At 36.5% G+C, this 21,376-nt stretch overlaps 1 protein-coding gene across 1 annotated transcript; it reads right to left on the bottom strand.

Moving 5' to 3' along the window:
- Positions 1 to 8,654: 8,654 nt before the first annotated feature.
- Positions 8,655 to 20,692, bottom strand: LOC133543356 (diencephalon/mesencephalon homeobox protein 1-B-like). The gene is made up of 5 exons (XM_061887887.1): positions 20,521 to 20,692; positions 18,677 to 18,844; positions 18,399 to 18,577; positions 17,952 to 18,339; positions 8,655 to 10,432 (listed from the first exon to the last, which is right to left on the bottom strand). Exons 2-5 carry the CDS (start codon positions 18,828 to 18,830, stop codon positions 9,999 to 10,001), a joined length of 1,155 nt encoding a protein of 384 aa, XP_061743871.1. The 5' UTR covers positions 18,831 to 18,844; positions 20,521 to 20,692; the 3' UTR covers positions 8,655 to 9,998.
- Positions 20,693 to 21,376: the final 684 nt, after the last annotated feature.

The following is a 21,376-nucleotide window of genomic DNA, read 5'->3' as shown; positions in this document are numbered from 1 at the left end:
ACAACGATTGCATTCGATATTTGTGATTGCCGGTACGATTGAGGGATGATTTCATATTTTTCCAACTACAACATCCAAAACGTTCCAGTGATTCGAAATCGATAAGTAACTTCAGCGAAAAAAAAAAAAATCAAGCATAGTGATTGTGAAATAAATAGCGGATACTGACACTGCAGGTGAGGTTTCCTATAAATTCCTCCATCCATCCATTTTCTACCGCTTATTCCCTTTCGGGGTCGCGGGGGGCGCTGGCGCCTATCTCAGCTACAATCGGGCGGAAGGCGGGGTACACCCTGGACAAGTCGCCATCTCATCGCAGGGCCAACACAGATAGACAGACAATATTCACACTCACATTCACACACTAGGGCCAATTTAGTGTTGCCAATCAACCTATCCCCAGGTGCATGTCTTTGGAAGTGTTATTTCTTATTAAGGAATTATGTATAAATTAATTATTATGCAAACAAGCAGGTAAAAAACAATTAATAACCAATGTATTTATTTCAAAAGTTAAACCACACTTTTGGTTTAATTAACGAGAGGAAACATTTTCCGCTGTCATTTTAAATATTCATGCAACTTTTAATAAAAGTACAGTAAAAAACATTTTAACAGTAGACTTACCTGCTAAATTGTCACACACATCTAGTATGTGTGTGACAATCATTGGTACTTTAACTTTAACTTAAATAAAGTATCTGTTTTCTGCCTAATTTCCATATTCTCCTTCATCCATATCTTCTATTTCTTTATTCCTCATGAAATAGCTCTTCCCTGGCTGTTAGTTGTTGTCGCTTTGTGTTGTGTTCCAGAAGTCGGTGTTTCACTTAACTTGCGTCCATTTTGTCGGTTGCATCTTTGAGGCTTAAAGTTCAGTTGTGGCTTTTTATCATTGTGTTGTGTCGTTGGTTGTTGTGACTCTTGCTTTTGTAGCTGAAAGTTTTTGTGTTGTAATTAATGACATTGTCTTGTGGCAATTTTTGTGACCTTTCTGATCTACCTCTGTCACAGTTATTTGATGTCGAACCCCAAGATGCAGAGAAGGAGGCAGGCATTTGGTAAGTAAACATGATTTAATTAAATACTAAGACAAAAACCAAACCAAAAGGGTACAAACAAAAAACCCGCATATGGGCGGATTAACAAACTAAGGGTCTTTAGCATAGAAGCTAGCAAGAAACAAAAAAGGACCTAGCGTGGAAGCTAGCGGGTAGCAAACAGGAAAAACTGGAAATGGCTAATGCTAACAGAAACTTGCCACTACGACGACCAGGACAAAATGTAGCACGACAGGTAGTAGCTGTTATAAAACGACATGACAAGAGTAACATGTGGCAACGACAAAACAAATGACAATACAATGATCCAGCAACTGACACCAGACAAAGAAGGTACAAATAGAAGCGGGCTGATTGGCAACAGGTGTGGCCAGGTGCCAATCAGCCGCAGCTGAGGAGGAAGACAGCACTCAGGGAACAAGACAGGAAGCTGACAAAATGAGAGCACTAGACAGGAACTAAGGACAGGAAATACTAAACATAGAGGAAACAGACAAATGCGGAGGAAAAAACTAAAACAGACAAACTGTCAGGGGAAAGCCTGACAACCTCAGCTATCCACCATTTTTGTTTTGATGAAGTCACAGGCGGGAAAATAGAGTTAACATTTAACATACTTATTTTTCGAAGTGCTACCCGCTGGGACTGGTCTGCCGGTCTGCCGTTCTTAAATGTAATGTTTTTTCTTTTTCTAGTATCGTTAAAATCGACCGATTCCCTTTTAAAACGATGTTGGATCGGTACCTATCTTATGTAAGGCAAACTTGACGAGCAAAGTTTGATATACCGTATTTTTCGGAGTATAAGTCGCACCTGCTGAAAATGCATAATAAAAAATGGAAAAATACACATAAGTCGCACTGGAGTATAAGTTGCATTTTTTTCAGAAATGTATTTGATAAAACCCAACACCAAGAATAGACATTTTAAAGGTAATTTTAAATAAATAAAGAATAGTGAACAACAGACATGCACCTGGGGATAGGTTGATTGGCAACACTAAATTGGCCCTAGTGTGTGAATTTGAGTGTGAATGTTGTCTGTCTATCTGTGTTGGCCCAGCGATGAGGTGGCGACTTGTCCAGGGTGTACCCCGCCTTCCGCCCGATTGTAGCTGAGATAGGCGCCAGCGCCCCCCGCGACCCCAAAAGGGAATAAGCGGTAAAAAATGGATGGATGGATAGTGAACAACAGGCTGAATAAGTGTATGTTATATGACGCATAAATATGGTAACGTAACATATTATGGTAAGAGTCATTCAAAGTCATGCCAAAGTAGCTTCTTTTTACACTTTGGTGAATAAACACATTGGATATAATTTGAGAATGTACGGTAAAAAACAGAAACGTAAGTCGCAGCAAAATCAAATTGCGTAACCTTTTTACCGCGTTACTCTCTACACCGCCCCCTATCATGTAGTGAAATAAACCTACCATGTGGCCAGGGGCGTAAATCTCCTTAAAAAGCCCCTCCTTTCCCACCCCCGCGACCTACCCTCCCACCAAATCAATGCCACCCCTCTCAGACCTCCCAGCACAAAGCTTTCGCAGCCAAACCAGCCCCAGAAAATCAGGGCGCACTATTCAATCATTGTTTTGTTTTGTTTTTTTTCCCCCTTTTCTCCTCCCTGTTAGCCCTCTCTCACCCCTTTTATGGACCCACTAAAGGTCTTAGGCGCGCAGAGAAGGAGGGCTGTCACTGAGGGAAACCTTAGCCATTGATGAAGTGACAGGGGCTGCCAGAATATGATCCTAATCCTGTTTCCAGCATTCTTTTAGCCCGCTGGCATCGCAATTCCTCCACACATTCTCCGAGCTGTCAACTAGGAAAATCCCTCTAATAGCGCTTTGCAGAGATACACATCAAAGAGCTCCTGGAAACCTTCAGAGGCTTAACACACACACACACACACACACACACACACACACACACAGCATTAACTTACAAGCCTGCAAAGGCTGCAAACATAAAACCAAAGTGTTTATGGTAAATGGACCTCATAGTTGAAGAGCAGGCCTGAATGGATGCCCTAAAATGAATATAGTCTCGCGTAAACGTGGCCATCATTACCTTTCTTTCTGTCCGAGAAAGTGATCTAATGTTTATGCTGAAGAAAAAAAACAACAAAAAAACAGGTGCGTGAACTTTGCTGACTGCCTGAACCCTTTCACTCACTATTTTATCTCATTCTATTCTTACTTAATCCATCGATATCCCGACCCGAGGTAATCTGCTTATGGCAAAGCATTCGGTTTCGGTGCAACCAAACCTCAGCTGACAGGGTTGGATGTGGATGGAGGGAGGGAGGGCGGTCGGTGACACCCTGCTTCAGTCGTTTCATTCAGGATTAGTTCTTCTGCACCGAGGTGGTGAACAAGTGGCAGATCCCGCTCCCCCAGACTTCCATGCGCTGGGTTGTGATGCGCGGACCCTCCATGTGTGGGAATTATTTACGGATCATCGCGGTGTCCAAATTCACCAAAGCAAACTGTGTTGTGTAGCGGCAGAGGTTAAAGGCGACGTGTGTGCAGGGCAAATGTTGTCATTGTCACAAAAATGTAAATATTTACATTACAAATGTGTTATATTTAGAATTTTTATGTTTAAAAAAAATTGTTTTCATTATTTATTTTATTGTATTTATATTTTAAATTTTAAAAAATTATTATTAAATTATTTTATTATTTATAATTTTGAAATAAAAAAATATTTCACAAATTAAAAGTTTTAAATAAAAATAATAATCCCTAAGTAGCAGAGGTTAAAGGCGACGTGTGTGCAAGGAAAATGTTGGCAGTGTCACAAAAATGTAAATATTTACATTACAAATGTGTTATATTTAGAATTTTTATGTTTAAAAAAAATAGTTTTCATTATTTATTTTATTGTTTTTATATTTTAAATTTAAAAAAATAATTATTAAATTATTTTATTATTTATAATTTTGAAATAAAAAAATATTTCACAAATTAAAAGTTTTAAATAAAAATAATAATCCCTAAGTAGCAGAGGTTAAAGGCGACGTGTGTGCAAGGAAAATGTTGGCAGTGTCACAAAAATGTAAATATTTACATTATAAATGTGTTATATTTAGAATTTTTATGTTTAAAAAAAATAGTTTTCATTATTTATTTTATTGTTTTTATATTTTAAATTTAAAAAAAATTATTAAATTATTTTATTATTTATAATTTTGAAATAAAAAAATATTTCACAAATTAAAAGTTTTAAATAAAAATAATAATCCCTAAGTAGCAGAGGTTAAAGGCGACGTGTGTGCAAGGAAAATGTTGGCATTGTCACAAAAATGTAAATATTTACATTACAAATGTGTTGAATTTAGAATTTTCATCCATCCATCCATTTTCTACCGCTTATTCCCTTTTTGGGGTCGCGGGGGGCGCTGGCGCCTATCTCAGCTACAATCGGGCGGAAGGCGGGGTACACCCTGGACAAGTCGCCACCTCATCGCAGGGCCAACATGTTTAAAAAAATATGTATTCATTATTATTTATTGTTTTTATATTTGAAAAATTAAAAAACATAATTATTAATTTATTTTATTATTTATATATTTGAAATAAAAAAAATATTAACTCAAATTAAAACTTTTCTAAGTAGCAGAGGTTAAAGGCGACGTGTGTGCAGGGAAAATGTTGGCATTGTCACAAAAATGTAAATATTTACATTACAAATGTGTTGAATTTAGAATTTTCATGTTTAAAAAAATAAGTATTCATTATTTATTTTATTGTTTTTATATTTGAAATTTAAAAAAATAATTATTGATTTATGTTATTATTTATATATCTGAAATAATACAAATATTTACACAAATTAAAATTTTTAAATAAAAATAATAATCCCTAAGTAGCAGAGGTATGCAGGGAAATGTTGTCATTGTCAGAAAAATGTAAATATTTACATTACGAATGTGTTAAATTTAGAATTTTCATGTTTAAAAAAATATGTATTCATTATTTATTTTATTGTTTTTATATTTGAAATTTAAAAAAATAATTATTAATGTATTTTATTATTTATATATTTGAAATAATACAAATATTTACACAAATTAAAAGTTTTAAATAAAAATAATAATCCCTAAGTAGCAGATGTTAAAGGCGACGTGTGTGCAAGGAAAATGTTGGCATTGTCACAAAAATGTAAATATTTACATTACAAATGTGTTGAATTTAGAATTTTCATGTTTAAAAAAATATGTATTCATTATTATTTTATTGTTTTTGGATTTGAAAAATTAGAAAATATAATTATTAATTTATTTTATTATTTATATATTTGAAATAAAAAAATTATTAGCTCAAATTAAAAGTTTTCTAAGTAGCAGAGGTTAAAGGCGACGTGTGTGCAGGGAAAATGTTGGCATTGTCACAAAAATGTAAATATTTACATTACAAATGTGTTGAATTTAGAATTTTCATGTTTAAAAAAATATGTATTCATTATTTACTTTGTTGTTTTTATATTTGAAATTTTAAAAAATAATTATTGATTTATGTTATTATTTATATATCTGAAATAATACAAATATTTACACAAATTAAACATTTTAAATAAAAATAATAATCCCTAAGTAGCAGAGGTATGCAGGGAAATGTTGTCATTGTCAGAAAAATGTAAATATTTACATTACGAATGTGTTAAATTTAGAATTTTCATGTTTAAAAAAATATGTATTCATTATTTATTTTATTGTTTTTATATTTGAAATTTTAAAAAATCATTATTAATGTATTTTATTATTTATATATTTGAAATAATACAAATATTTACACAAATTAAAAGTTTTAAATAAAGATAATAATCCCTAAGTAGCTGAGGTTAAAAGCGACATGAGTGCAGGACAAATGTTGTCATTGTCACAAAAATGTAAATATTTACATTAAAAATGTGTTAAATTTAGAATTTTTCATGTTTAAAAAAATATGTATTCATTATTTATTTTATTGTTTTTATATTTGAAATTTAAAAAAATTATTAATAATTTATTTTATTATTTATAAATTTGAAATAAAAAAAATATTTACACAAATTAAAAGTTTTAAATAAAAATAATAATCCTTAAGTAGCAGAGGTGTGCAGGGAAAATGTTGTCATTGTCCCAAAAATGTAAATATTTACATTACAAATGTTTTATATTTAGAATTTTCATGTTTAAAAAAAATATTTATTCATCATTATTTTATTGTTTTTATATTTTAAAATTTAAAAAATTATTATTCATTTGTTTTATTATTTATAAATTTGAAATAAAAAAATATTTACACAAATTAAAAGTTTTAAATAAAAATAATAATCCTTAAGTAGCAGAGGTTAAAGGCGACGTGTGTGCAGGGAAAATGTTGGCATTGTCACAAAAATGTAAATATTTACATTACAAATGTGTTGAATTTAGAATTCTCATGTTTAAAAAAACATTTATTCATTATTTATTTTATTCTTCCGAGGATGTCGTAGTCGTAATGGTTTGTACAGTCCTTTGAGACATTTGTGATTTAGGGCTATATAAATAAACATTGATTGATTGATTGATTGTTTTTATATTAGAAAAATTTAAAAATATAATTATTAATTTATTTTATCATTTATATATTTGAAATAAAAAAAATATTTACACAAATTAAAAGTTTTAAATAAACATAATAATCCCTAAGTAGCAGAGGTGTGCAGGGAAAATGTTGTCATTGTCACAAAAATCACAAATGTGTTAAATTTAAAATTTACATTAATCAAAACAATATTTAATATTTATTTCATTATTTATATATTTGGAAAAAAAATCATTAATTTTATTATTTATATATTTGAAATTAAAAAAATATTTACATCACAAATATGTTAAATTGAGAATTTACATTAATCAAAAAAATATTTTATATTTAATTCATTATTTATATATTTGAACAAAAAAATCATTAATTTTATTATTTATATATTTGAAATTAAAAAAAATATTTACACAAATTAAAAGTTTTAAGTAAGAATAATAATCCCTCAAGTAGCAGAGGTTAAAAGTGTCGTGTGTGTAGGGCTAATGTGGCACACACGGTTTGTCACAAACATGTTAATATTTACATTACAAATCTGTTAAATTTTGAATTGACATTAATAAAAAAAATATGTATTCCTTATTTTATTATTTATATATTTGAAAAAAAAAAAATTACGTGTCCCACACTGTTTGTCACAAAAATGTTAATATCTACATTACAAATGTGTTTAATTTAGAATTCACATGAATAAAAAAATACTTATTCATTATTTATTTTATTATTTATATATTTGAAATTCTGCGATGAGGTGGCGACTTGTCCAGGGTGTACACCGCCTTCCGCCCGATTTTAGCTGAGATAGGCACCAGCGCACGCCGTGACCCCAAAAGGAAATAAGCGGTAGAAAATGGATGGATGGATATTTGAAATTTAAAACAAATATTTACACGAATTAAAGGTTTGTAAAAAAAATTATGATTCCTAAAGTAGCAGAGGTCAAAGGTGACGTGTGTGCAGCGCTAAAGTGTCAAACACGTGTGTTAAATTTTGAATTTAGATGAATAAGATAATATATTTTCGTTATTTATTTTATTTTTTTATATATTTGAAATAAATAGAAAATATTTACATGAATTAAAGGTTTTGAAAAAAATTATAATCCCTAAAGTAGCAGAGGTTAAAGGTGATTTGTGTGCATAGGAGATGTCACACAAATATAGTTGAACTGTACCTGAAAAATGTGTACATTTATTTCATTATTATTTATATATTTAACATTTAAAAAAATTTAAATTTACAAGAACTTAATATTTCCAAAAGAAAATCATCTAATTAAGGTAGCAGAGTAAATGTTCGGCTGTGTGTAGTTGAACTTTAAAAAAAAAAATCTGTTTGTTAAAATGTATTTTATTTTTAAATTAAATGTATTTATTATTTCATTTTAAAAAAATGGTTAATTTAAATTTAGAATAATTTCAAAATTCTAAATGAAAAACACACTTAAGTATAGCAGAGAATAAAGGTGATATGTGTGCAGAGGAAATGTTCGACTATGTGTCACACACGTTACAAAAATCTGTTTGTTAAAATGTATATTATTTTTAAATTAAATGTAGTAATTTATTTATTTATTTTTTTAATGTGAAATTTTGAAGAATCTCAAATTTCTAAAATCCAAAAACAAAAAAACACTTAAGTATAGCAGAGATCAAAGGTGATGTGTGTGCAGAGCAAATGTTCGGATATACATACATTTTTATTAAAATGTATTCATTTATTAGTGTATAATTGTTTATATATTCAAAATTACAAAAATAATTTATAAGATGTATTTTAATGAATTATTTCCAAAAAATATCATTTTAAATATATGGACAATTACATTTCTTTTAGTCGGAAAAAAATTAAGTATAACTTTAGATTTTTTTAAGTAACATTTCAACATTGTTAACCGCCAACTAATATATATATAAATATATATAATGAAACTACAAACAATTAACTTCTCCTTCAATGACGTTGGATGGTAATGCATAACGTTATTGAAGCATCCCACTGTTTAACATCCTCAACTGTCGTGCAAGTGTAAAAAGAAGCTGAGCGCTGCAATTGGCGAAGATTTCCCACAATACAGCAGCGCCTTGACGGTAGAAAAGCGCGATTCAAGTACAATCCATTTACAACACCAATCCTTGTCAGGCTCGGATTTATTCCCGTTACATTTCACAGATAAATTACTGACTTTGTACTCACATCTTAAATCTACAGCGATATATAATACACAGTTGGCCTTTCATTCTTCCAGCAGGGGCTGCATACACCCACTGCCCAAAATGCCGCCGTTGCTTACTTGTTGTATTTTGGCGAGAACACTTGCTTGTAATTGGAAGGGGGTGTTGTTGCCGTTGTTGCCATGGCGACCCTTTTATCACCTGTTTTAGTGGTCCACACAGTAGATATTTGATGCTTATATTACTACTGAAGACATGTTAGGAGTTGATTGGCGTGTACATTCATTCCAGTAGGGCAGGGGTGTCAAACTCATTTTAGATCGGGGGCCACATAGAGAAAAATCTACTCCCAAGTGGGTTGGACTGATAAAATCAAGGCACGATAAGTTAAAAATAAAGACAACTTTAGATTGTTATCTTTGTTTAAAAAAGTATGTTGTTTTTGTTTACACTTACATGTTGCGGTTAATAGTATTCTATTAATAAATGATATCAGTCAACTCATTAATTTCATAACTTCGCGGTAGAAAATGGATGGATGGAAACTCATTAATGCCACAAGTCAACTCGTTAATTTCCAATCTACCAAGATAAAAAAAAATAATATTAAAATCAAATTACAGGATGTTATTCATGTGGTTTGCTCATTTTCCTCCACTGGTTTATTTTTATTTTTTTACATACGTAGCATCATCTGCATAGATACAAATAATTGCTATTGTGACATCTAGTGGACACATTTAGAACAGCAGTCTCTTTCATTCAAAAATTTCTGCTCTTTTTTAAACTTGGCAAACTCATCCCACGGGCCGGATAAAACCTGTTTGCGGGGCTGATCCGGCCCACGGGCCATACGTTTGACACCCCTGCAGCAGGAGGAACCCTAATTATTTTTTTTACTCCCACTTCAAAGCCACAATTGAATTTAAACAGCCATATTGATGCTTCGGATGATTACACTGACCGATAGTTTATTTTGAGCTGGTGCCATGGCAACGCTACGTCTGTAAACATTGCTAGCCTGCATGCATATTTGGAGAGTATTTTGTATTTTTGCAGCAAAAGCAATGGAGGCAACAAGATTCACAAGCATGATCAAGGTTTCATGTCCATGATGTTCTCCCAGCAGGAGGAAAGTCAGACCGAGAAGTCCGTCTGAGTTTTTGTGCCGGGGTCCCAGGAACAGGAATCAGTTGGGCAGCGTGTCCAATCCCAGCGAGGCCGCGTGCTGCTTGGCTCTCAGCCGCAGGTTCTCGATGCTGGTGGTCTTGCTGTTAGGGGTACCCGGAAGGCCGCCCGGCGCCCCCTGCAGGAGTGGGCTGTTCCACACCTGCTGGGCCTGCGACAGCGTCTGGTAGTACGACTGGCAGGGCAGCGAGCCCAGCGGCGTCGCCATGTTGACGTTCATGCCCAAGTAAGGCAGGGAGGAGGGCGGCGGCGGCGGCGGCGCGCTCACGTCGAAGGGCGGGTAGTGCACCAGGTTGTTGGTGGCCGCCATGTGCTGCCGGAACTGCTCCTGCAGCCGGAAGAGGCTGAGCGGGGACGAGGCGTACGAGTTGCTGTGGGACAGGCCGCTCGTCACGCTGCTGGAGGACGGCAGGGCGGGCGAGCTCAGGGGGGAATCTAGGAGACAGATAGAGGACTTTATTAGTAACATTTTTACACCTTAGACCAGTGGTCCCCAACCTTTTTGTATCCGCGGACCGGTCAACGCTTAATAATTTGTCCCGCGGCCCGGGGGGGTGTCCTTTTTTTTTTTTTTTCTTCTTTTCTTCTTTGTCATGAAAAAGGGACGTTTTTGTTATGAAAAGGGGAGTTTTTTGTGGTTGCTGCACTATTTGTAAGTGTATATTGTGTTTTTTATGTTGATTTAATAAAAAAAACAACAAAAAAAAACATTTTTTTTTATAAAAAATTATTCTACGGCCCGGTGGTTGGGGACCACTGCCTTAGACCAGGGGTGTCCAAAGTGCGGCCCGGGGGGCCATTTTTGACCCGCAGCCAACGTTCCCTCTTTTTGTAGCTGCGGACCGGTCAACGCTTTATCATTTGTCCCGCGGCCCGGCGGGGGCATGGTGGGGTGAGGGGGAATTTTTTTTTTTTTTTGGTCATGAAAAAGGAAGGTTTTTTGGGTTGGTGCACTAATTGTAAGTGTATTTTGTGTTTTTTATGTTTATTTCATTTAAAAAAAAAAGGAAAAGTACCAATGATTGTCATACACACTAGGTGTGGTGAAATGTGTCCTCTGCATTTGACCCATCCCCTTGATCACCCCCTGGGGGGTGAGGGGAGCAGTGAGCAGCAGCGGTGGCCACGCCCGGGAATCATTTTGGTGATTTAACCCCCAATTCCAACCCTTGATGCTAAGGGAATTGGTCCCATTTTTATAGTCTTTGGTATGACTCGGCCGGGGTTTGAACTCACAACCTACCGGTCCCGGGCCGCGGCCCGGTGGTTGGGGACCACTGCTCTAAGTTCAAGTGCACACTGCTCACGCGTCCTCTGCGCACGGCAAATCTAGGCCACGCACAAAATTGAATTAAAAGATAAGCGCATAACTGCGTGCACGTCTGCCGTCGCTCACATGTGCGCCACTGAATGCTCAAGGAGTTTTGGCGTTTTCTCACACATGTGAAAAATTGGAGGGAAAATTGCCCGCAGCTAATTGCTTACTAGCCTGCCACACATTCTGGAAAAGCTATTGCAAAAAATTTTTTAAAACATTTAAAAAAGTGGAATGAGGTGAAATCTGACAAGAAAAAGTTGCAATGTTAACACAAAGTTGCCATGCAGGCTGTTTTTTTTTCTTCTTTCATCATTTTTCTTTTTTTGCTATTGCTCCAAAAAAAAAAAAAAAGATAAAAAAGAAATCATGTTATAATGAATTATTTTTAAGGCTCCATTTACTTCAAAAATTTCACTTTAAAATATTTTATGTGGGAGAAATATTGCATATATTGTGCGGTTGCCATATAAAAACATCAGTTTTCTTTGACAAAAAGAGCATAATATAATAATAATTCAAACGTAAAATCGATAGATATATCTGAAGTTGATCTCGTAACTTAATTGTTGAAAGTAAAAAAAACAACAACTAATAAAAATGCATCACTTTATGAGTGGGGCACCTTTTGGATACCAAAGATATTTAGTGGGATTTTATTTAACTTCACACTGTGATTACTCAAAAATAATGATATATAAAAAATTATAAATGATAATTATTGCTCTTTTATAGCTCTAATTACTAAATACTGCTTATTTCAGTTTTACTATTAAAAAAAACTAAGTTGTCTTTGACAAAAAAGGCTTTTTTTTTTTTTTTGTTTCATATCAACCTAAAGTTGATATAGAGATTTACTGTTAGTGTTAAATAAATAAAATAATAATAATTTGACTTATTTTTAACATTTTAATGACTGAGACCCTTTATGGTCCCCAGGAGCCCTAAAGGTATAAAAAAAGATCTATATATGGTTTGAAAATGAAAAATATCACCATGCTTTAATCTTTCAATGTGCGGAACCTCAGTAGAAAAAGTTTGGACACCCCTGCCTTAGACAATGTCGATGCTTGTAAATACATGATAACAAATCATACAAGATATATTTACTTTATAACAGAAAAACAACCACAAATAAGTATTTTGTTGGGATTTGTGTAAAAAAAAGCTATGAAAGAAGAAAAAAAGTTTGGACACACCTTCTCGCTCAGTGCGTTTTCTTTATTTTTGTCACAGAAGGCATCAAAACTATAAAGTTAAAGTAGCAATGATTGTCACACCTAGTGTAGGTGTGGTGAAATTTGTCCTCGGCATTTGACCCATCCCCTTGATCACCCCCTGGGGGGTGAGGGGAGCAGTGAGCAGCAGCGGTGGCCGCGCCCGGGAATAATTTTTTGTGATTTAACCCCCAATTCCAACCCTTGATGCTGAGTGCCAAGCAGGGAGGTAATATGTCCCATGTTTACAGTCTTTGGTATGACTCGCAACCTACCGATCTCAGGGCGGACACTCTAACCACTTGTCCACTGAGTAGGTCATATATGAATGAACACGTGGAGTTATGTACTTAACGAAAACAGGTGAAAACATGTTTAGTATTATAGTTTCTTCAAAATAGCCACCCTTTGCTTTGATTACTGCTTTTTGCACACTCTTGGCATTCTCTTGATGAGCTTCAAGAGGGTTTTCACTTCACAGGTGTCATAGTTTTGATGCCTTCAGTGACAATCTACAATGTAAATTGCTGTTGTGTGAAGCTTGAATGGGGGCTGCAGATTGTGAGTTCAGTTATTTTTTCACGTTTAATAAGTTTTTTGCTATTTTTAGTTTTGACACTACCACATTAAATGTGTTTTAATTGCTGATGCGGGTTTATTGATTTTTAAATATGCCATAAAATAACCAGTTGTGTACACTGTTGATGTGATTCAATGCAAAGTAGTGCGTAAATGTGTTTCTGTATAGTATTTCTCCAGCAATGGTCATGCGGGGACGGGTTTTACTACTTACGTATAAAATACTACACGGTCTAGCTCCATCCTATCTTGCCGATTGTATTGTACCATATGTCCCGGCAAGAAATCTGCGTTCAAAGGACTCCGGCTTACTAGTGATTCCCAAAGCCCAAAAAAAGTCTGTGGGCTATAGAGCGTTTTCATTTCGGGCTCCAGTACTCTGGAATGCCCTCCCGGTAAAAGTTTGAGATGCTACCTCAGTAGAAGCATTTAAGTCTCACCTTAAAACTAATTTGTATACTCTAGCCTTTAAATAGAATCCCTTTTTAGACCAGTTGATCTGCCGTTTCTTTTCTTTTTTCTCCTATGTCCCACTCTCCCTTGTGGAGGGGGTCCGGTCCGATCCGGTGGCCATGTACTGCTCGCCTGTGTATCGGCTGGGGACATCTCTGCGCTGCTGATCCGCCTCCGCTTGGGATGGTTTCCTGCTGGCTCCGCTGTGAACGGGACTCTCGCTGCTGTGTTGGATCCGCTTTGGACTGGACTCTTGCGACTGTGTTGGATCCATTACGGATTGAACTTTCACAGTATCATGTTAGACCCGCTCGACATCCATTGCTTTCCTCCTCTCCAAGGTTCTCATAATCATCATTGTCACCGACGTCCCACTGGGTGTGAATTTTTCCTTGCCCTTATGTGGGCCTACCGAGGATGTCGTAGTGGTTTGTGCAGCCCTTTGAGACACTAGTGATTTAGGGCTATATAAGTAAACATTGATTGATTGATTGATTGATTGACATATATGATGGTGTTTTGAGAGGTAATCATTAAAGTCGGACATCACTTAAGGCCAAGGTGGGAAACACACGGCCATTCACTGGTAAATAGTCATACAAATAAAGAAAACTCCTCGAAATGAGGTGTGTCCAAACTTTTGGCCTGTACTGTATGCCCCCTTGTGGCTGTGAGCAGTATTTCAACTGAGGATTCATTAAGTCATTAAGTGACATTCTAGAAATATTTCATCAAAAATTATGAAGAAAGGTATACACAGTTGGACGCTTTTTGAATTTGTGTTGCGCTCGTGTGCTTAATTCAAATGTCACCACAGGAGGGCGCCAAAGCCAACAATGTGATGACGACCATAGAAGAGCTGAGCCTGAGCGAGCAGTAACTTCCCATTCGTCGTACATTTTGCCAGAGTTGAGCGTGAGTACGCATTCTGTTGACTTTGTGATAACACACTTTTATGGCAAGTACATATTTACTTGAAACAGTTGATTTTTTTGTATGGCTGAAAGTTTGATACGGAAACAGATGGTTTCCATCATTTACTACGGTTCCTTCATAACCGTTAAGTATGTTAAAAAAAAAAAAAGTGAGATGTGTCAATTCTTAACGTCCGTTTATTCTTGAAAGACAAAGGTTAGTGGCCTTGTGGTTAGAGTGCCTGCCCTGAGATCGGTAGGTCGTGAGTTCAAAACCCGGCCGAGTCATACCAAAGACTACAAAAGTGGAACCCATTACCTCCCTGCTTGGTACTCAGCATCAAGGGTTGGAATTGGGGGTTAAATCACCAAAATGATTCCTGGGCGCGGCCACTGCTGCTGCTCACTGCTCCCCCTCACCTCCCAGGGGGTGGAACAAGGAGATGGGTCAAATGCAGAGGGTAATTTCACCACACCGAGTGTGTGTGTGTGTGTGTGTGTGTGTGACTATTAGTAGTCCTTTAACTTTAACTTTAAGCTGTAACATATGTTTGCCCGTGCAGTGAATAAAGAGCACCACAGGAGGGCGCCACAAGCAAGTCAATGTGTGTATTAAAAAAATGTGACGAGCATATAGAAGCCGAAATGGAACATAAAAGGCGGCGGGGGTTTTGAAAAATGGCATGTTCAAGTTATAGGTGAGTATTTTGGCCTATTTTAACTCGGGGTGTTCCGATCGCTGCGATGAGGTGGCGACTTGTCCAGGGTGTACCCCGCCTTCCGCCCGATTGTAGCTGAGATAGGCGCCAGCGCCCCCCGCAACCCCAAAAAGGGAATAAGCGGTAGAAAATGGATGGATGGATGGATGTTCCGATCGACCGACCGCAGATCAGTTTGGTTGATTTTCGGGAAAACGTAGGTGATCCTAATTGCCAAATAAGTGCCTTTCAATGTCGATTCCCTTTTGGCAAATATTGTATCTATTTTCAGCCCCTCGGCTTACAAGCTAGCAACGAATTGTGTATCTCCATACACAGTGTGGAGCCGGTCCTCTAAGTTGATAATAATTACCTCTATTATTTCAGTTCAGTTCAGTTTGAGTTTATTTCTGGCAAGTAAACTGCATTTTTTAATATTTTAAGCATTAGGAGAAGGCTTAACATGTTACACATCAAGCATACGCAGGAGTAGGCATGCTAATAGCGGAGCTAAAAAAAACTGAAAAAAATATGTGCTTGGTAAAGTTTAAGAAGTGTAGATAGAACCGTGTTATAGCAGAAAGTAAGCAGTTATCGAGAGGAAATTAGCAAGCAGATTGATAAGAGTCTAGAGAGAAGATAATATAACAACTGTTAGTGTGTCAGCATTGTCACAGTCAGTACACACACAGGAGGGCAAATCGATCCACAAATCGGTGGTGTCGACACCAGAGGTATCAGTGTATGATCCATATTACAGTGATTAAATCTATATTTTTGTTTTCTCAAAATATTTGTATTGTTGTTTTTGTCCATGTTTACAAATGTAGAGAATACGTACCTGCACACCGAAGGACTTTGAGGGCAAACATGATATCAATGAGTAATATAAACAATATCATGCCATACTGTGCAATACTACCCTTCGAGTGCAATACATCCGACATTACTTCGGTACTTTTGTCTAATTCTGTATATTGTACAGTATTTTATATTTCTATAGTGTTTTGTATATTGTACAGCAGTGGTTCTCAAATGGGGGATTTTTTTCTAATATTCTAAAAATAGCAACAATTCGAAAATCCTTTATAAATATATTTATTGAATAATACTTCAACAAAATATGAATGTAAGTTCATAAACTGTGAAAAGAAATGCAACAATGCAATATTCAGTGCTGACAGCTAGATTTTTTGTGGATATGTTCCATAAATATTGAGGTTAAAGATTTCTTTTTTTGTGAAGAAATGTTTAGAATTAGGTTCATGAATCCAGATGGATCTCTACTACAATCCCCAAAGAGGGCACTTTAAGTTGATGATTACTTCTATGTGTAGAAATCTTTATGTGACGATGTGTCACTTAGTTTCTGTTAGTTTTTCGTGTTTTTGTATTTACTTCCTGTTCAGTGCTCTTATTTTGTTGTATTTCCTGTTTTTATTCACGGAGCACTGTTTTTCTCTTTTCGTTGATTGGCAGCGGTTCACACCTGCTGTCAATCACACTAGTGTCTATTTATGTTTCACTCGAGCACTCCTCAGTGCTCGATGATAATATTATGTTGAGAACGTTTATCTGCACGACTGCTTTATGTTTGCTTTTGTTATTTTCTTATGTGTATTAAATTCCTCTTACCTTCACTCAACTCTCCTGGATTCTTGCATACTCGGGGACACACAACTGCAGCCATGCGACATCCCAACACTTTATTTTTAATTGAATCACTTGTTTAATTTTCAACAAGGTTTTAGTTATATTTATATCTTTTTTTCCAAATAGTTCAAGAAAGACCACTACAAATGAGCAATATGTTGCACTGTTATTATTATTATTTAGTGAATCAGAAACTGATGACATAGTGCTGTATTTTACTTCTTTATCTATTTTTTTCAAACAGAAATGCTTTGCTTCTGATTAGGGGGTACTTGAATTAAAAAAATGTTCACAGGGGGTACATCACTGAAAAAAGGTTGAGAACCACTGTTGTACAGGATTGCTTATTGTTTTTATTGGATAGTAGTCTGTTTATTTCAACTGTTAAGTTTTTTCCTTTATTACCTCTTGTGTTATTTCTTTCACCCCATATTTGTTCCCACTACCGCACCTTAAGTTGGAGTCTTTAATCTCGTTATATGCAAATATAATGACATTAAAGTCCATTCTAAATTTTAAATTCCAATAGATAGCCGATCTTTGTTTTGTTATTGTGTACTATTGACTTTGATTGGCTTGAAAAGATATATGCGATAAAAACAATAAGGTACTAGTTCAAATAGTGTTGAAATTGTTCAAATGTCACTCGCACCCATCGATAATAAATTGAAAAATGTACAGTTAATGCATGTGATCGATATTGATCACATGTATCGGTATTAGAATCGGCAGCCTGAATGTTTAATTGGAAATTCCCTAATTTAACACTTGTTTGACGGTTAAGCGCTGCAAATGTTCCGATTGATGCCACATATACAATTATTCACATAGTCTCTCATTAAAGCCGGGTTACAAAACATTGGTATTTACGGTCGTGGCTGTAGGCAACCTCCTAATGTAGTTTAGTTATTACCAGCAGTAGATGGCGGTATATCATGAATTTTCGGCATGCGCTTTAAAATGTTGCTGCTCAGTTGTTGGTGTGAAACTCCTGCGATATTTCTGCTGGCTCAGCAGTTTGTGCTTCAGCGCTATTACAACATTGGTTCTGTTGCTGCTGTGTTGCGCAACATAGCTTCTTTTTACGCTTGTACCATAGCCAAGGATGTAGAAAAGGTTTTGTACCTGACGTCGGGCTGAGTGGTTTGCAGGACGGCGAGCTGCTGCCCGGGTGCACCTCATCCCTGGTCCTCGCCCTCACTCGCTCCTCCTCCACGTTGTCCTCGGCCGCCGACTCGCTGTCGGACGGCTCGGGCGAGGTGACGTTGACTTCCACGCTCGTCTCTCCGGGCTGAGGCCGAGCGGCCAGCCTCTCCGTCTCCGAGGGGCAGGAGGAGGGAGGGGGAGGCGTGCGGGCGTCGGGCGCCACGGCGGAGGAGGGCGCCACGTCGGTCTTGGCGTCCTCCGCTGAGGCCTCCGTCGCACCGGAGGCGTCTTTCTGCTTCTGGAGCTGCTCCTTCTGCAGGCTGCGCTGCTTCTTGCGGAACTTGGCCCGCCGGTTCTTGAACCAAACCTGACCGCAGCGCCGAGTTAGGAAGGGTCAAAGGTCAAAAACGCTTGTGAGTGCCGTACCTGCACGCGGGCCTCGGGCAGGTTGGTGCACATGGCCAAGCGCTCTCTCATGACCACGTCGGGGTAGTGGGTCTTCTGGAAGGTCTTCTCCAGGGCCTCCAGCTGCTGGGCCGTGAACGCCGTCCGACTGCGCCGCTGCTTTCGGTGCTGCGAGCCATAGCGGGCTTCCAGGATGATGTCTTGAAATGTGCAGCCGTTGAGGAAACAAGCCACACAGCAGGTTTAATTATCACGCCGGGGGTGGGCGGGGCGACGGCGGACAAGCGGCGGATACTTACCAGCCAGTCTTTCGGCCAGAGTGAGGGCGTGCACCGACGGCCGGTAGTCGGGCGCGTGCTGGGCCTGTTGCGCCGCCTGCTGGTGGAGGTTGTACATGGCGCTGAGGGAGTTCATGGCGTGCAGGGAGTAGCCGTTCACCCCGTAGTGCTGCATGACCTCTGACCTCTCTGCAGGTGCGGAAAGAAGCCTGAATCAGAGTCTGGCTTTTGACAATTAAGTCCAGCTTTTAAACGGTCCAGTGAGAAACGGTCATCGGGATTACTGTCAATATTATCAATCAGTCCAACTTTAGCACTTTTCATGCACATGCACATTGCAACACAAAGTGCTTTACACCAGTAAAGTATAAATAAAAAATCTATTTTATGGAGGATGTTTAAAACAAAGTATATGATCTGAAGCTGAGATAGGCCCCAGCGACCCCGAAAGGGACAAGCGGTAGAAAATAAATGGATGGATGGAATCTCAAGCTTCTTTACTTTACTTGGCTTGTTAATGAAAAACATGAAAAATGTCTCAATATGTGAAAATTATAAGTGCCAATTTTTTTTTGCTGATTAAAAAAAAGGCTGTTCATCATGAATTTTTCAACATTTTATTTAATTTGGGATTTTTTCCAAACATATTTATTTACATTTCGTTCACATTATTACTCGCCCTGTCTTTTTGGTTGTGTTTTTTTTAAAAGGATATATAGTCCCCGTTTGTTCAAAATAAATATTTTAATTAAATCTTGCTTTAAATTATTGCCGATACTTTAAATGATTTAATGTGGCTGTCATATTTTTCTTCACATGTTTATTATATTTATATATGTTTATTTATATTTATGATTTGCTCTTAATCATATTAAGAAAGGTCTTATTCCCATTATTTAAAACATTTTGTAAAAAAAAACCACTGTAATAATAATTATAAGATTATTTCTGCATGCAGGGAACTAATTGTCTTGTAAAAACACTTATTTGTCATCACGTTTTAATTCGTTATGTTTATATTGTTCATTTGTTCTGGGAAAGTCCTTTTTAAAAACAATAATACATCTTAATACATCTATTTCTATTTTTTACAAGCTATTATTTATTTTAATCTAAATGTTATTGTTTTTTTTTTTTCATTTTCGTTTTGTTTTGGAATTGATGAACGGATAACGGTCCGCGCACCAGACGCCCTGCAGGCCAACTGACACGTTTGCGTGGATTTGTCCCGGAGGTCTCCTCCTGTCTGACGTGCGTGCAAAAGGGTTGGAACTGTTAATTTATCACCTGACTGACGCGTGTAAGTGGGTCTTTTCATTATAGCAAAACAATATTTTAACAATAGAACATTTTCCACGCTGCTTTTATTATTTGACTACATGAGCCGCAAGCAGAATTCGTGTAATCTGCACCATTTTTTTGAGGATACATTTAAAAAAAATAAATAAGGGGGGGTTAACATAATGCTTTCTGGGCCTCGGGCGGTGATTTAACCCTCATTATGCTAATTGCCGTGGATTTATGATTTCTACATATGGCTTGAGGCGAGGCTGCGCGCGTGTGCGTGGAAGTTGCATCCAATGCGTTGACAAATGAAGTAACATAAATAAATAAATAAAAATAAGATAATCCGATTTCAACGTGACACTTAAAAAAACTAGCTTATGTTATAAAAAAAATATTTAACGTAAATAAAATTAAAAAAAATGGATAATCCAATTTCAATGTGATACTTGAAAAAACATAAACATGTTATGAGAAATTGTTTATTTTTAATGCTGGGAACTCTGCGAGAAATAAATATACATACGTTTTATTTTAATTTAACGTCATTTAAAAAAAAAAACAATTTAATTTCACCTTACCTCTTGACGTGTCTTTATGAAGTGAAATATCCAATAGTTTACTCTCCTTAAATGGTCTCCTCAAAATTCCTCTGGTTGAAATTCATATTTTATATATATTTTGGAGAGGGTGAGTATCCTTAAGCAAAAAAAATAATATTAAAAAAAGACATCCCGGTTCATCTTCGCGTTGCAAGTGACGAGGATGCTCCAGCTGCCATCGGCCGGCCTTTAAGGAGCAGCGGGCAAAGTCACGTGGCGTGCTTTCAACCAATCACGTCGCCCGCTCGGCACCTTGTAGCCCCGCCTCCTGCGTGTATTTGTGATATCCCCACCTGCGCTGCTGAAAAGTTTCGCATCCGCACTTTCCTGCCACATCTCCCTCGTAAAAGGCTTAGTACAAAATGGGAAACAGTGCTTTAAAAATACTTATATTTACTTCTTTTTTTTAAATCTGTTAGTTGTATTTAACTTAGCAAATATTTACTTGAACACCTTAGACCAGGGGTCACCAACGCGGTGCCCACGGACACCAGGAAGCCCGTAAGGACCAGATGAGTAGCCCGCTGGTCTGTTCTAAAAATAGCTCAAATAGCAGCACTTACCAGTGAGCTGCCTCTATTTTTAAAATTGTATTTATTTACGAGCAAGCTGGTCTCGCTTTGCTCGACATTTTTAATTCTAAGAGAGACAAAACTCAAATAGAATTTGAAAATCCAAGAAAATATTTTAAAGACTTGGTCTTCACTTGTTTAAATAAATTCATTTTTTTCAAATTGCTTCTTATAACTTTCAGAAAAACAATTTTACAGAAAAAAAACAACCTTAAAAATGATTTTAGGATTTTTAAACACATATACCTTTTTACCTTTTAAAT

This window comes from Nerophis ophidion, linkage group LG26 (genome assembly GCF_033978795.1).
Source record: "Nerophis ophidion isolate RoL-2023_Sa linkage group LG26, RoL_Noph_v1.0, whole genome shotgun sequence".
NCBI classification, from domain to species: domain Eukaryota; kingdom Metazoa; phylum Chordata; class Actinopteri; order Syngnathiformes; family Syngnathidae; genus Nerophis; species Nerophis ophidion.
Note: the sequence above shows the minus strand (reverse complement) of the source record. Positions and strands in the feature narration are given on the sequence as shown.